Here is a 12,839-nt window from a genome sequence, read left to right on the forward strand (position 1 = left end):
GAGCAGCACTAGAGAGCAGCAAAAAAATCTAAATTTGCATAATTCCAATGAAACTTGCCACAATGCATTCATAAAATTAAAACAACATTTACGATCTGAAAAAAAAAAAAAAAAAAAAAAAACGTTAAGGCGATTTTGCATCACTGGTAAATAATGTGCCCTATAAAGAGTTACCACATTTAATACAAAAACCGTTTCTCAGATAGCACAGAGAAATAAGAGGTTCCAGTGCGTGCATGTCACAGGCACCAAGGCGTCAACCACTTGAAAGAGTTGCACAGACCATGACAGCCAAACACTATTAATAGCGAATATCCACAACTCCAACATTTTTTTTCACTAAAAATAACTACCTGGTGCGTGAGTTCTTGCTGTGTAGTGAACTGATAAAAATTTGCACTTGCTTAGTTCAAGCAGCCAGTAATTTGAACCAACTCTCCGATTCTGCAAACATTACTGAATGCACTAAAACGGCCGTTGCACTTACCCCAAGCTTTTCTGTTTGCTCAGTGAGTGACTTCCCGTCTTCAGCAGGGGCAGCCTCAACCTCTTCCAAGGTCTTCTCCACTTTGTCCATTGTGTCATCGAGTTTGTGCTGCACGTTCAATCACATAATTTCTGCTGTCACGTCATTCATCGAAACCAATACCCCTCTGTTTATGAAACACACTTTAATCTTGCAGTCATCTTGTATGCATAGCCCTCACAATGGCATGAACTTGCACAAATAGGATGCACTAGTTACTCTCTTTAAAAAGTTGTACCTACCACTCCTAATAATTTACTTGTTAGCTCCAATGAACCAAATTTTGTTGCTACAGAGTTAGGTGCTGTGGTTTAATGAAAAACCAATAATGTGCTTCTGTTGGCTATTGGAAGAAAACAACCCAAACCTACACACTTTGCTAACATTTCTACTCCTTTTTTGTTCCTTTGTTCAAACCGCTTGTTTATTAATGTCAGCAGTTCTTTCACAATGCATACTGACCACCTAACATCTGAAATGTTGTGTGAAATGTTGTGTTGACGCTTCCCTTGTGATAAATTTGGATTCATGGCAAATGTTCACATTAGCTGTTTTATTGTTGAACAGTCAGACAGGTTAACAATTAAGCTTTGCTTTGACGAGGCCTAATTCTAGAGAGAGAGCAGTTGAAACTAGGCCTTCTATTCCGTCAGATTCAATTCAATTAGACCAGATAAAAAAAAACGAACAGGTCCAAAAGACATGCCCACCTCCAGTTGCTGGCATTCCTTCCAGAGAGCCTGGGTAGATGCCAGCAGCTTTTGCGTCCTGGTCGCCTCGGAAGCGAGGTTCTCCCAGTCAGAGGCCAGGGAACCGAGGGGCTCCTGGACTTTTGGGAAGCAGGAGGCATCCGCTTCAATGAGCGAGCGGCCCAACTGCTGGGTGGTCTCCTGGACACCCTGCTGCTCCTTCAGCTTCTTCTGCAGTTGCTGTTAAGAGAAGCACACGGCAGCAGTTGATGAAGTCTACACTACAGGGCAGAAATCCTCACTTTCAATCCTGCTAACCTCAGGAAAAATCAGCAGCTTTTAAAAGGCATTGAGAAAGCCTTCGTGTCTTGGCTCCTGTCCTTGTGCCTCTAAATATGCCCAAATTCAGTAAATAATGCCTAATTGTATAGCCAAAGAAACTGCTACTGAAAGTTACATTACGAGCTATTTCAAAACAGTGTGGCTAAAGGAAAAGGGAGGCTGAGGGATTGAGTGAACTGAAATGCTAGTGAACCCAAGAAACACTGCAATGAACACCAGGATTCCCTGAAATCTAGTCTGAGGACCCATGCCATAGAAGTCCTTGCAGTTTAGAACTCCAGATATTATATTTAAGTAGCCGTTCACATCCAGCACTTCTGCTTTAAACAGAGAACACAACTTTACACAGACTATAGAGTTAGAAAGGAAAGTGGCATTCATGCAGTTGCACTGCATGAATGCACTGCAAGTGCACTGCAAGTGCACTGCAGTTACTCCTTAGCATTCACCCAAGCATAGCCATACACCTACAAAGGAAAGCTACAAGGCCTTCCATTGAAAGGTGATTGTTTAATTAAAATTTGCCCTGGTCCAAGGTTCGAACCAAGGAGCACCGCCTCATTGAGGAAGTCACTCTACCACCTGAGCTAACCAGGAGAGCTTGTAGATCAGACGGTAGAAAAAGAGCAAACTGATCAAAAACTCGAAGTAGGAATAGTGTTTCCACTCCCAGATGATCATTTCACTTTCACCTTACCATGAGTTAACCATCCTGCCTCACTAACTGCCTCAGTGAGGCAGTGGTCCCGGGTTCACACCCAAGGCCAGGATGGATTTCCCTTCAACAATAAAGTTTCTGCGGAAGCTTTATAGTATTTTTCTTGTGCCCCCATATGGCTGCACTTGGGCAAATGCTAACAAGTAACTACTACTTTATGCAATTTATATAGCCATACGTCAAGGTCATATGTATGCCGTGCGCTGCCCTAAGAAGGAAAAATACCTCACCAAAAAGAATACAAAGAGTGCAGCAAGCATTAATTGACTTGACCTAAAATGTGCCTTACACCTTCCCTATTACTAAGTTCTCTCTCTCCTCCGTGACGTCTTTTTGAAGTGAATGGTGGTATTCTAGAGTCTGAGATCTGTGTCAAAAAACTACCTCAATGGAGTGGAATTTACTTGCAGTACTGAACGGTGATGAGAACAACTACATTTCTTTTCTGAGCCTTTTTCAGTTTATAAAAACTGTGTTCTGAAAGCAGCGTCTCTGTCACAAAATGAGGTAGTCTATCAATGCAGGCCAACTTCAATCTCTCCTCAGTGTCCCTTTAAAGAGTGCCCTGTGTGGCTTACAATTGGCTGCTTGGCTCACCTCGACTTCCTCCACCATGACGGCCAGGCCCTCGGGTGTGGCTGATTTGGGTTTCAGAGCATGCAACTTCTCCGTTGTGATGGTCACAAACTGCTTCGTGTCTTCCAGCTTTTTGTTGAAGTTGTCCCATTTGTTCTCCAACTGGGTGACTTCTTCTTGCTTCTTTTGCAGCACTTTCCCCACCTGAGGAATTGAAATTTAGCCAGAGAAATAAAATTCACCTGTGATGCAATGAAAATGTGCAAAACTCTGAGACATATTTGGCACACTTGAGTTAAATGCATCATTTAGGAGCAACAAATATAAAATTACTGAGCCAGTTCCCAACATATTATTGCAAATTTTCAATAACATTCAACGCCGATGATTCTTAAAATGGTAAATAGCTCGGTAAGCTGGTACAGTTTCATGTTCACTAGATACAATTTTAAAAGACATAATTTCTAGAAAAATCCAATATGAGCATTCTCTCGCACCTTGCCACTGCCATTTACAAGCAAAATCCCAAATTTACTGCTTCTAAAATCAACGCTCAGGCTGAAGATATTAGAAGATAAGAAATTGGAATTGAAATTCTGTGGTCATCTAAGAAATAAATGCCATAATTGTGCATATTATTGTTTGTGAACTCAGCCCCCGTTAGATACCACTCCATCAGGGCGACAGTATTCCAGAAGAAAAAGAAGTGCTTTTCAAGAAATTAACATTAAACAACCAACTTCATCTAAAGCAAAAAAAAAAAAATCTTAATTTTACCTTGTCCAGGTGCCCTTGCAGTTTGTCGGTCTGTCCACGTATGCTTGTCACATTGTTGGTGCTGCTGTCCCTGAAAGTTATCTGAACCTCTGTGGCCAGCTTGTCCGTGCTGGTGGCCTCGGGTATTTTCTTTTTGAGCTGCTCGTTCAAGTTGCGCAACTCCTTGGCTGTTTCCTCAAGGTTGTCCACCTTGGCACGCTGCGCTTCGACATTTTGCTGCACCAGTCGCACCTGCACAGGTGTGGCAAGCACATAACAGAATGTAAGTACTGATCTGCAGCAACTGCATTTGTCCATGTCTTTGGCACCACAGCTATATAGGAATATAAAACGAGTCCTTTTCAATTAGTTCGTCAATTTCAGAATGCACCGCACACTATATTTGGACCCACGGTGCAAATATAATACTTTTTTTTTTCTCTTTTGCTCCTGAGAAGATACCTACAGCTATGTTAGCCACAGGAATCTTTAGTTGCTCAGAAACTAGCTTTTCAACGACGTTGAGTGTTCCATGGCATGCATATGAAAAGGAGAGAAGGGCTATGAGAATAATGAGCTAGTTATGAGAATAATGAGCTAGTTCATGAGAATGGCAAACAGGCACATGATTGGGCAGCATGAGACATGTAACAGTGATGACATGGCAGTGGCCAGCACACGATGACAGTTGCTATAGCTCTGTGGAAGACTGCATACATAAATGCGTCAGACAAAGGCTTTGCTGCAGACAATGATGCCACAGGCATTTCAAAAAATTTCCCGTCAAATTATGCTACCTATCATTTATTTGCCTATTTTTGTGTGCCATCACCCCGATTTTTTTTCCAAGCCCTCGGCTGTAGCTGGCTCGAACAGAGAATCATTATATGTATATTTTAAATGATTAGGGGGTCTTAAACTCCTTCCTTGCATTGCATTTGTTGTTGCGTTGAACGCTTGTAAATACACTATGATCTTATTGATGCAACAAGGCAACGTATGCGAAGGCAGTGTAGTCAAGACAGAAAGTGGGCACTGTGCACTTCATTTTAATACAGACCTAGAGAAGAAAAAAAAAAGTGCATGACAATATCTCCTGTAACCTTTAAGGTATGCTTGTGAAATTCTCAGTACAGTAACATTTTGTGCTATCATGCGAAAATTACTAACGTCTTGAACATGCAAGTCGGTTGCCAGTAATTCAAGAATGAAACAATGAAAGCTATTTATTTGCTTCTGCTCATAGATGAAAACTTTCAAGCATTCAAATGCAAAGTAATTCATAACTCATATCTAAAGAAAAAATCTGAATATTCAATAAAATTGTGGACGCAAGTAAAAAAAGAAACTATCGGTCAACGACTCAAAATGCTGGGCGTACCTGCTCAATGAAGTCCTTCTGCCAAGACTGGAACTTGATGACATCCTGGAGGAGCTCCTCTCGTTTGTCCAGGAGTTTGCACAGTTCCTCCAGTGTTGCCTTGAGACTCTCCAGGCTCTTGAGGAGCTGCTCCGACGGTTCTGGTGGAAGTGTCTCGGACAACTCGGAGAGTGTTTTTCCAAGTGCCTCAATTTCAGTTTTCTTGCTCACCAGTTCCTCCTTAGTTATCTGGAAAGGGGAACGCACATCAACTTGGGCTCTGAACAAAAAAGGAGAAACCAACACACTGAAACTCTGGTTTAAGCCACTGCAACAAATGCAGATGGTGTTATCAAAAGCAACAGTAAGGGCTTGTTCCCATTTAAAGAGTTCATGAAATGAATGCCGATCATAACAGAAAAGACAGTGTAGCAAAGCTTTGGGACAGCCTTCGCAAGCCAGATGAGCAAGTATTCAAGTTACAGCCCATTACTACAAACTCTGTTCAAGATACACATGACCAGACTTATACATGCCACCATAGGCACCCCTAAAGCTGCTACCACTGCTGGTTGACAGATGTGCTTAGGAACACATGAGCTGTCACATGGCCATAGCAGGCTTTCCTCTCTTGAATTTCATGCTAAAGAACACAGCATGTAAGCGTTGGTTTGTGTGTTAGTTTTATATTTTACTTTCCTGTTCAGAAGGGAGATCAAAGTCAGTATGCGAATACTTTCATTTCCATGCTTCATTAAGTTCCCTTCCTCTTCAGGCTGCTGAACTGCACTTGGTTCAAGTTTCTGCTTGTCTTTTGAATCAGTATGCTAGCTACCATCCAAGCCCTGAGGCCCAGCCCGACAGATAAGCACACTAAAGTGCTCAACATTTTCACTTGTGAGGTTTGTGACTCGAAGTATTTTTAAAGTGCAGCTCCTGAATGATCGTCACAAGCTGTTGTGACGTAGTGGAGTGATGTCGTAACTAGAGGTTGAGGGCTGACCCAAGAGCATGACCCAAGAAAGCGGCACAGCATATCCCGTCAGCTCTTCAATGACAATGAGTGAGGCAAATGCAGCTGCTGAATGCTCAGCAAGAAGAGTTACCTTCAAATTTGCACGTACCTTCATGCGTAAACATTTGAGGAATCTTTTTTCAAATAAGGCATTACACGCATAAGACGTAATCTCGGAAAAGCCAGAAGCCAAGTGCTCACCTGCACTTTGCGTAGCTGTCCCTCTAGCTGGCCCATGTTGATGTCGCTGGCTTCCTCGGCCTCCTGCCTCAGCTGGTTGAGCACGGCATGGCACAGCTCCACGCGCCGCATCAGCTCCTCCCGCTCAGACAGCTGCGAGGTCAGCTGGCTCACCAGTTGGCGCACCGCGGTTGCCAGGTCATTGGCACGCTTGCGCAGCTCCGACACCTGCGCAGTCAAACACAGAAGGCGTACGCTCAGTCCAGAGGCTCAGCCTGACGACACGAAAGCAGCTGAAAAAAACAACTACAACTGAAGACAGATACGCAGATATTGTGCATGCAAAAAACATCCTGTGGGCTAATGCAAAACCACATATAAATTTTTTCAAATACTGGTTAAAGAAAAGCCTACAGCCAAGGTAGACTCTTCGGCATGTCGGTCCTCGTGGTGGTTGGTTCAAAACGCAACGCCCGACACCCACCGGTAAAAGTGGATATAATCGTCCCCCAGCCCGGTGGCCGGCTTTCAAAGGAAAGTACACTTGGGAAAGGCTCTGTTAACCTCGCTGCACACCAGTTTCGAACACCACAGCTTGGAGAGGTGGTTCGAGCCACTGTGTCCGCACAGAATTCAAAACTCACTCCCCAGTGGAAAAGCTGTAACAAATGTGTCGGTGCAAGACACATAGGATGGCTGCTCACACACAAAAAAAGAAGGATTAGTACATATGGGCTTCTGCTGCATGAGGCAAACTTATGGTTGTCCGATAGCGGAACGAATCTCTGACCCATCAGCAGAACTGTTTGGTCCATGACCCCGTTCCCAAGCATTCCAACCTGGTAACTCCTGAATGCGAGACAAATTCTCTACCACAAGGCCACCGCTTCAGTCCTCTCATTCTCTTCGTATGCGCTGCACCAATAATGCCTAAAGCCAATACATTTGGATGCAATGGTTATCGATACTATGTCAACTTCGGCCTGATAACCTCATTTCTCAAGGGCTTCAACAGCACTACATCTATTGAAAACTTGATAATGTATAACTTATCTTTTACTCTACCTTCAAAGAAAGTGGTAAAAGAGTGATTTATGTGGTCTATAACTTCCGACACTACCATCGGCTAGCATTCCACATATCGTATTTTTCAGCTGCTGACCTAGACAAATACAGACATGCACTCCGCACAAAAGACACGTTTTCAGATAATGTTACTTTTGATAATGCAAACTAAACGTCTCCTGACAAATCTGCCAAGATGCCACGAAATCCAGCTGCTCACCTGAGCATGCAATGATGCCAGGGCTGTGTGGGACAGGCCGGGTCCTAGTTGTTCGATACTGCTCTGCAACTCACTCAAGGTCTGTTGCTTCTGAGTCACTTCGTTGGCGAGGCGCTGCACACGAGAAAATGGAAATGACACAATCATAGCACACTGGGCTTTTTGTATATAGCCAATCTATAAGCGATGCTAACTTGTTTTTGACCAAATGTGGTGAAACTGACCATTTTGCACTGATTTCACACGCACATTTGCCTAAACAGCAGTGCAATGGGCTCAAACAAAAATTAACAGTGTTATATTTGTAGCATTAACAAAAAGGTGTTCAACAATAAAAGCAATTACTAATATGTATGCACACATTGCCAAGCATAAGACACAACAATGAATCGTTTTTCTTTGATGGTGGGAATACAAATATCGTTTCTGCACACTTTACAATTTACTTTTGAGAATGTGTCAATTTTCTGATGTGGTTTAAAAGAAAATCAATGATTTGTGCAAGAGCCGAAATAAAGTGCCTATTCTCATTTAGTGACATTTAGTATACACAACACCATAGACTTGCAGTCCTACATGGTCTCAGGATCGACAAAATGTCACCGAAGATTTCTTAAACGAAGTCAGACAGCACAAATGCAAGGCACTCAAACTTGAAGAACCGGCATTACAAATGAAGTGGTTATTAAAAATAATCTACGTTAAAAATCCAGTTCGTGCACAGTATTCCATCCACAAAATAATGTTAAGCCCTGCCCCCTTCTTAAATGCCTGTGCTGGTGTATACTAACTCTACAAGTCTGGAAAATGTTCCCCTCCAACTCTCACCCTCAATGACTCTTTTTGTTTTTCCATCTCGGGTTGGGTGGTTCCTTTCAGTGGTTCCTCCATCTGCCGCTCTTTCTCGGTCACCCAGGTGACGACCTCCTCCACCCGTGTCACAATCACCTTCCACTTGTCACCAGTGTTGTTCAGTGACTCAAGCCAGGCCTGCAGCAAAATACGCCACAAAATATGAAATATTGATACACTGTATGCACATGATACAGGAAAAATATTTGTATGACAAAGCTGTTCGAACTTTCAGTTTAAATGTTACTGTGTTCAAACCGGCTGCAAGCAAACCAATCCTGTTCGCAAATTTTTGAATATTTTCAAACTCAAGGCTTAGTGCTGCTCAGTAACACACACTTTTTCATAGAAAAAAAAAAAGAAAAATTCACCCTCACGATACAGAATGAAAGTAAACTATCCACAGCATACCAAAACTACCACAATCAGACCTTCTAAATTCCCTCTCCCTTTCTGTCAGCACTGGAAAAGTGCAGACGCTATAATTTTGTGCCTAGCATATATGCCCTGCCTGCCTTTTTTTTGCCTGCATTACCACAAATTCTGATTGTGATGGCTCATTAAAAAAATTAATTACAATGCTAATGGGCACAACACTGTATTTACTCTATCCTAATGCACTTAGAGTAATAGTCATGTTCCCATGAAAGTAAGAGAATACATCTGACCTAATCATAACAACAGCTAAATGAAAATATTTTTGATCAAAATATTCTGAACAAGGACTTAGCTCTGAGTTTTAATGTCCAAAACTCAAAAACTGAGCAGCAAGCGATATGTTGACTAAAAAAACACCAAAGCAAACTGAATCATTTTCGATGCACCATGCAAGAAAAGCAACACTAGCATCACACACTTTTTCTATAGCTGGTCATATCCGCAATTTTTCCCCCAAACTTCCTTGATACAGCTATGGCATAAACAAAAGTGTCAAAATGGTTACAGAGAGAGTATCTACTCCAACTTACAGTATTTTTCTAGACTCCAAACCTACTTCTAGCCATAGCTGGCATATGTAGCAGCCAGAACACACAAAAACAGGGAGGCAGTAGGGACAGAAAAATTCTCGGCTTCTCACCTCCAAGAGGTTCTTGATCTGTTTCCATCTCTCCATGATTTCCGCCAGGGTGCGCTGCAGGTCGGGCTCATCTGATCCTGCTTCAGCGGCCAGGTCATAAAGAGCGTCGATCTTCTTCTTGGTCAACTCGTAAAGTTTCTGCAGGAAAGCAATAGAGCATAGACGTCACACACAATGCACAATGCACACATAATGTTTACGAAGACGCCTACATGGCTGAGTTATGCGGCAGCTGAACAGCTGCTACCTGAATTGCAGTAACTTAGCTGTACATCTATGCTTCACTTTGAACAGCAACCATCAACGAAGATCAGAGGCTGCACAGAAGGAAAGCAGGGGCATTTCGAGAATACAGCAAAATCCCACACCTTTACATCAGATGTTGTCAAGTATAGAGCTGAGCGCAGGAAACACTGGCGTGCAAGAATACTGATAGTCTTTCAACATTCCCATACTGAACAAGGTAGCAGCAAAATGATCATGATCCTTTCGATGCATCCTCTATTGCAACTCTTGGCAAGGATGCACAATGCTGAAGTAGTGAAGGTTAGTCCCACAACTAGGCCAAATAGGTCTGCATAAAATGCAAGCATTTTGGTAGAAGAAAATGCTGATGGGCTGTTTACTGTCAGTGACTTATTTCAACAATATCAATGAATATAATTCACATTTACCGTCGCGAAATCGAGGCCGCATTATTTGCGGTATACTTAAATTGTTATCTCCACGAGCAAGCAATTAAAGTTGGTTGCTCAAATCAATAAGAAACAATGTCCTTGAGCTGAAAAAATTGTACAATCCGACTGCGAAGTGTTATTTCCTAAGGCCAATTTTCTGAAGCAGACAGAGGTTCCATTAGGAAACTCTGCCAGTGACCACTAATAGTAGCAGACCGTTTATAAACCCTTGTCAGTTTGTTTTTTACGGGCGATATAATAATTTTGAAAGCTATACCTTGGACCAATCAGTCAGTTAAGTTCTGAAATGTGGGGTTCACATGGACTCTGAAATGGGTACTAAAAAATTCCAAGATGAAAATGAGATGTAGAATATGCGTATAAGTGCGAAAGACAGAAAATATACTGTGTAGCAGAAGAGCTGTTAGGCTTAAGTTAAATTCACAAGGATGGAAGCATAAAGGATTCACCTCCAGTTGTGCTCGTTTGGCGGCCAGCTGGTCAAGTGAATCTGGTGTGGGCAGGCCCTGGCCCAGGTTGGCCTCAGTCTCGTCCAGCTCCTTGCGCTCGTGCACGGTTCGCTCGCGGAGCACCTCGATGCGGATCTGCCGGTCACTGAGCTCCTGCTTCACCTCCTTGCCCTCCTGGTCAAGTTCCATGAGCTGCGACTGCAGCGACGTGGCCAGCTCGGCCAGTTCGGGTCGCTGACCCTGCAGCTCCTGCGTCTCCTTCTCCAGACGCTCAAGTACTTCGCGCTTGGCCTCGATCTCCTTGCTCAGGTCCTGCACAAAGCAGGTTGTCCATTTTCACTCCCACCTTCCTCCCTTACTTTATGGCGAGGCTCACGTGTTCACAGAATAAAGTGTGACAGATACTACCCCTTTCCTTTCCTGTAAGCCAATTAAAAATTAAAAAAAAAAAAAATTTCCAAGAGCACTAGAATTTACACTGCAAAAATGTGAAAGCCTGAGCATTGCCGCTGCACATGGTGCATCGCGTTTGCTCTCGTTATTATTATCAACTAAATGCACCATCATTATCACCACTACTATCACCATTATCACTAATTCCAGCGTCATTGTCATTGCTACTATCATCCTCACACTAGAGAAGGAGAATTACAATGTGCTTTTCCCGACCCCGGGCGTAGCGCAGTAAGTTAAAGCACTCAGCTGGGGATCCGAGGTTAATTCCAGGGGAAGACAGGATTTATTGTTTTTCTGATGATTGACAGATGGAGCGGACACTTTCTGTCCACTGTTTCTGCGGACGTCACTCATAAGCTGTTAAATGCTTTAACATTAAAAATCACAGCTCCAGTGCTAACATTAAAACAACCAATAGCTCTCTCAGCATGACAAAGCTCTACAGAAAACAATTTGCAGCTCCATTTAACTTCAGTAAATCAACCATGGCCCCTTGCCCTGTACTCGTAGCATGCTGCAGTGCTGCTCTACAAGCCAGAAATAAAATCTGAAAAGATGCCAACGGTGCCGCTACTCATTGAAATGTGATATATTTGTCTCAACACAGTTAAAGCCATATAAGCCACTCACATCTGTGCATCTCTTAGTTACCTCAGCCAGGACAGCGACAACCATGATGACAGTCTGAAATAAGTTATAACGAAGCAGCTGTCTCTCTATTCACGCAGACTGCCCTTATAATGAAAAAAAAAAAAAGAAAAGAAAGTATGCATATCCCATAGGCATAGGGAGGTGTATAAAAAGCAGGCAAGGCTAGATCATACAATGCATCTTCACACTACATGTTGCATTCATCTTTATGTTTGACAATGTGCTTGTGGACAAAACACCTTTTTCCTCTCAACAATGGAAATCAACATTCCACCTAGAGTGACCTAATGCAGCTTTTGAAGGTAGCAGAAGGTATAAGGATGCCAAATAGAATAGAAAAGGCCTCCTTTTGAAAGGCTGTTTACCAGGGCCCCATTTAAAAAGGTACCTTTATGGCATTTTAAATTTGCTGAAGTACAGCAAACTATTTAGTCAGGCTGAAGATAGGCAAAGACCAGCGCACCTGCACCTCCTCTAACTGCTCAGGGACGGGGACAGGGCTCTCAGTGGTCGCCGTAAGCTTGTCTTGGGCCGTGTCCAGCCACTGGCTGAGGCGGGACAGGCGGTCGGACAGGTCGGTGCCCTTGGTGGCTGCTGTCTCCAGCCGATGCACCGTCTCGTGCACCGTGGTCAGGATGGTGGTTGTCTTGCGCTCAGTCTTCTCCAGCTCGGAGCGCAGCACATCCTCTCTCTGGGGTCCCAGCTGTGCAGACAGCTCGTCGGCCAGAGTTCGCAGCCGGGAAAGCATGCTGTCCATGGACTCCTGCAGCTTCTTGGCAGCTTCCTGCATAGGAGCCACGGGGGAAAAAAATGTCACCAACAAAAAGCCTCTACTATGGGCTCCAGTTATAAAATTATGACACTGTTTTGCCAGAATTCCAAGATTTTATTGATTGTGGTACAAATGACTGAAACTACTGTTAATGAAAATGTGACATTCTTTGAAGCATCAAGACCACATACATCATAACACAATTGTTTTCATAACAAAGAAAGGGGTACTACCTGCATTATAGGCATATCAGTCCGGTTCGGTTTCGTTTCGTTTCTGGTGTTCACTGTCCCAAAGCGACACAGGCTATGAGAGATGCCGTAGTGAAGACCACCGAAAATTTTTACCCCCAAGGTTCTTTAACATGTACTACATCGCACAGCAGATGGGCGCCCTGCTTTTCACTATATCAGTTCGTCACTAACTACCCAGTAGA

General features: G+C 43.2%; 1 protein-coding gene across 6 annotated transcripts in view; it reads right to left on the reverse strand.

Annotated features, from left to right (window-relative positions):
- Positions 1-12,839, reverse strand: part of LOC146176259 (uncharacterized) — a 326,256-nt gene that overhangs the window by 209,371 nt on the left and 104,046 nt on the right. For all 6 annotated transcript variants that reach the window (XM_084582578.1, XM_084582580.1, XM_084582576.1 and 3 more), the window contains 11 exons: positions 12,095-12,415; positions 10,525-10,836; positions 9,378-9,515; positions 8,276-8,437; positions 7,448-7,561; positions 6,184-6,390; positions 4,989-5,216; positions 3,629-3,859; positions 2,873-3,055; positions 1,237-1,455; positions 488-595 (listed from right to left, as the gene is read on the reverse strand). In XM_084582578.1, coding sequence (XP_084438704.1) covers positions 488-595; positions 1,237-1,455; positions 2,873-3,055; positions 3,629-3,859; positions 4,989-5,216; positions 6,184-6,390; positions 7,448-7,561; positions 8,276-8,437; positions 9,378-9,515; positions 10,525-10,836; positions 12,095-12,415 — 2,223 coding nt within the window. The remainder of the gene's footprint in view (positions 1-487; positions 596-1,236; positions 1,456-2,872; positions 3,056-3,628; positions 3,860-4,988; positions 5,217-6,183; positions 6,391-7,447; positions 7,562-8,275; positions 8,438-9,377; positions 9,516-10,524; positions 10,837-12,094; positions 12,416-12,839) is intronic.

The sequence above is a fragment of the Amblyomma maculatum genome, chromosome 10 (genome assembly GCF_055883805.1).
Source record: "Amblyomma maculatum isolate TAMU_Amacu chromosome 10, ASM5588380v1, whole genome shotgun sequence".
NCBI classification, from domain to species: Eukaryota; Metazoa; Arthropoda; class Arachnida; order Ixodida; family Ixodidae; genus Amblyomma; species Amblyomma maculatum.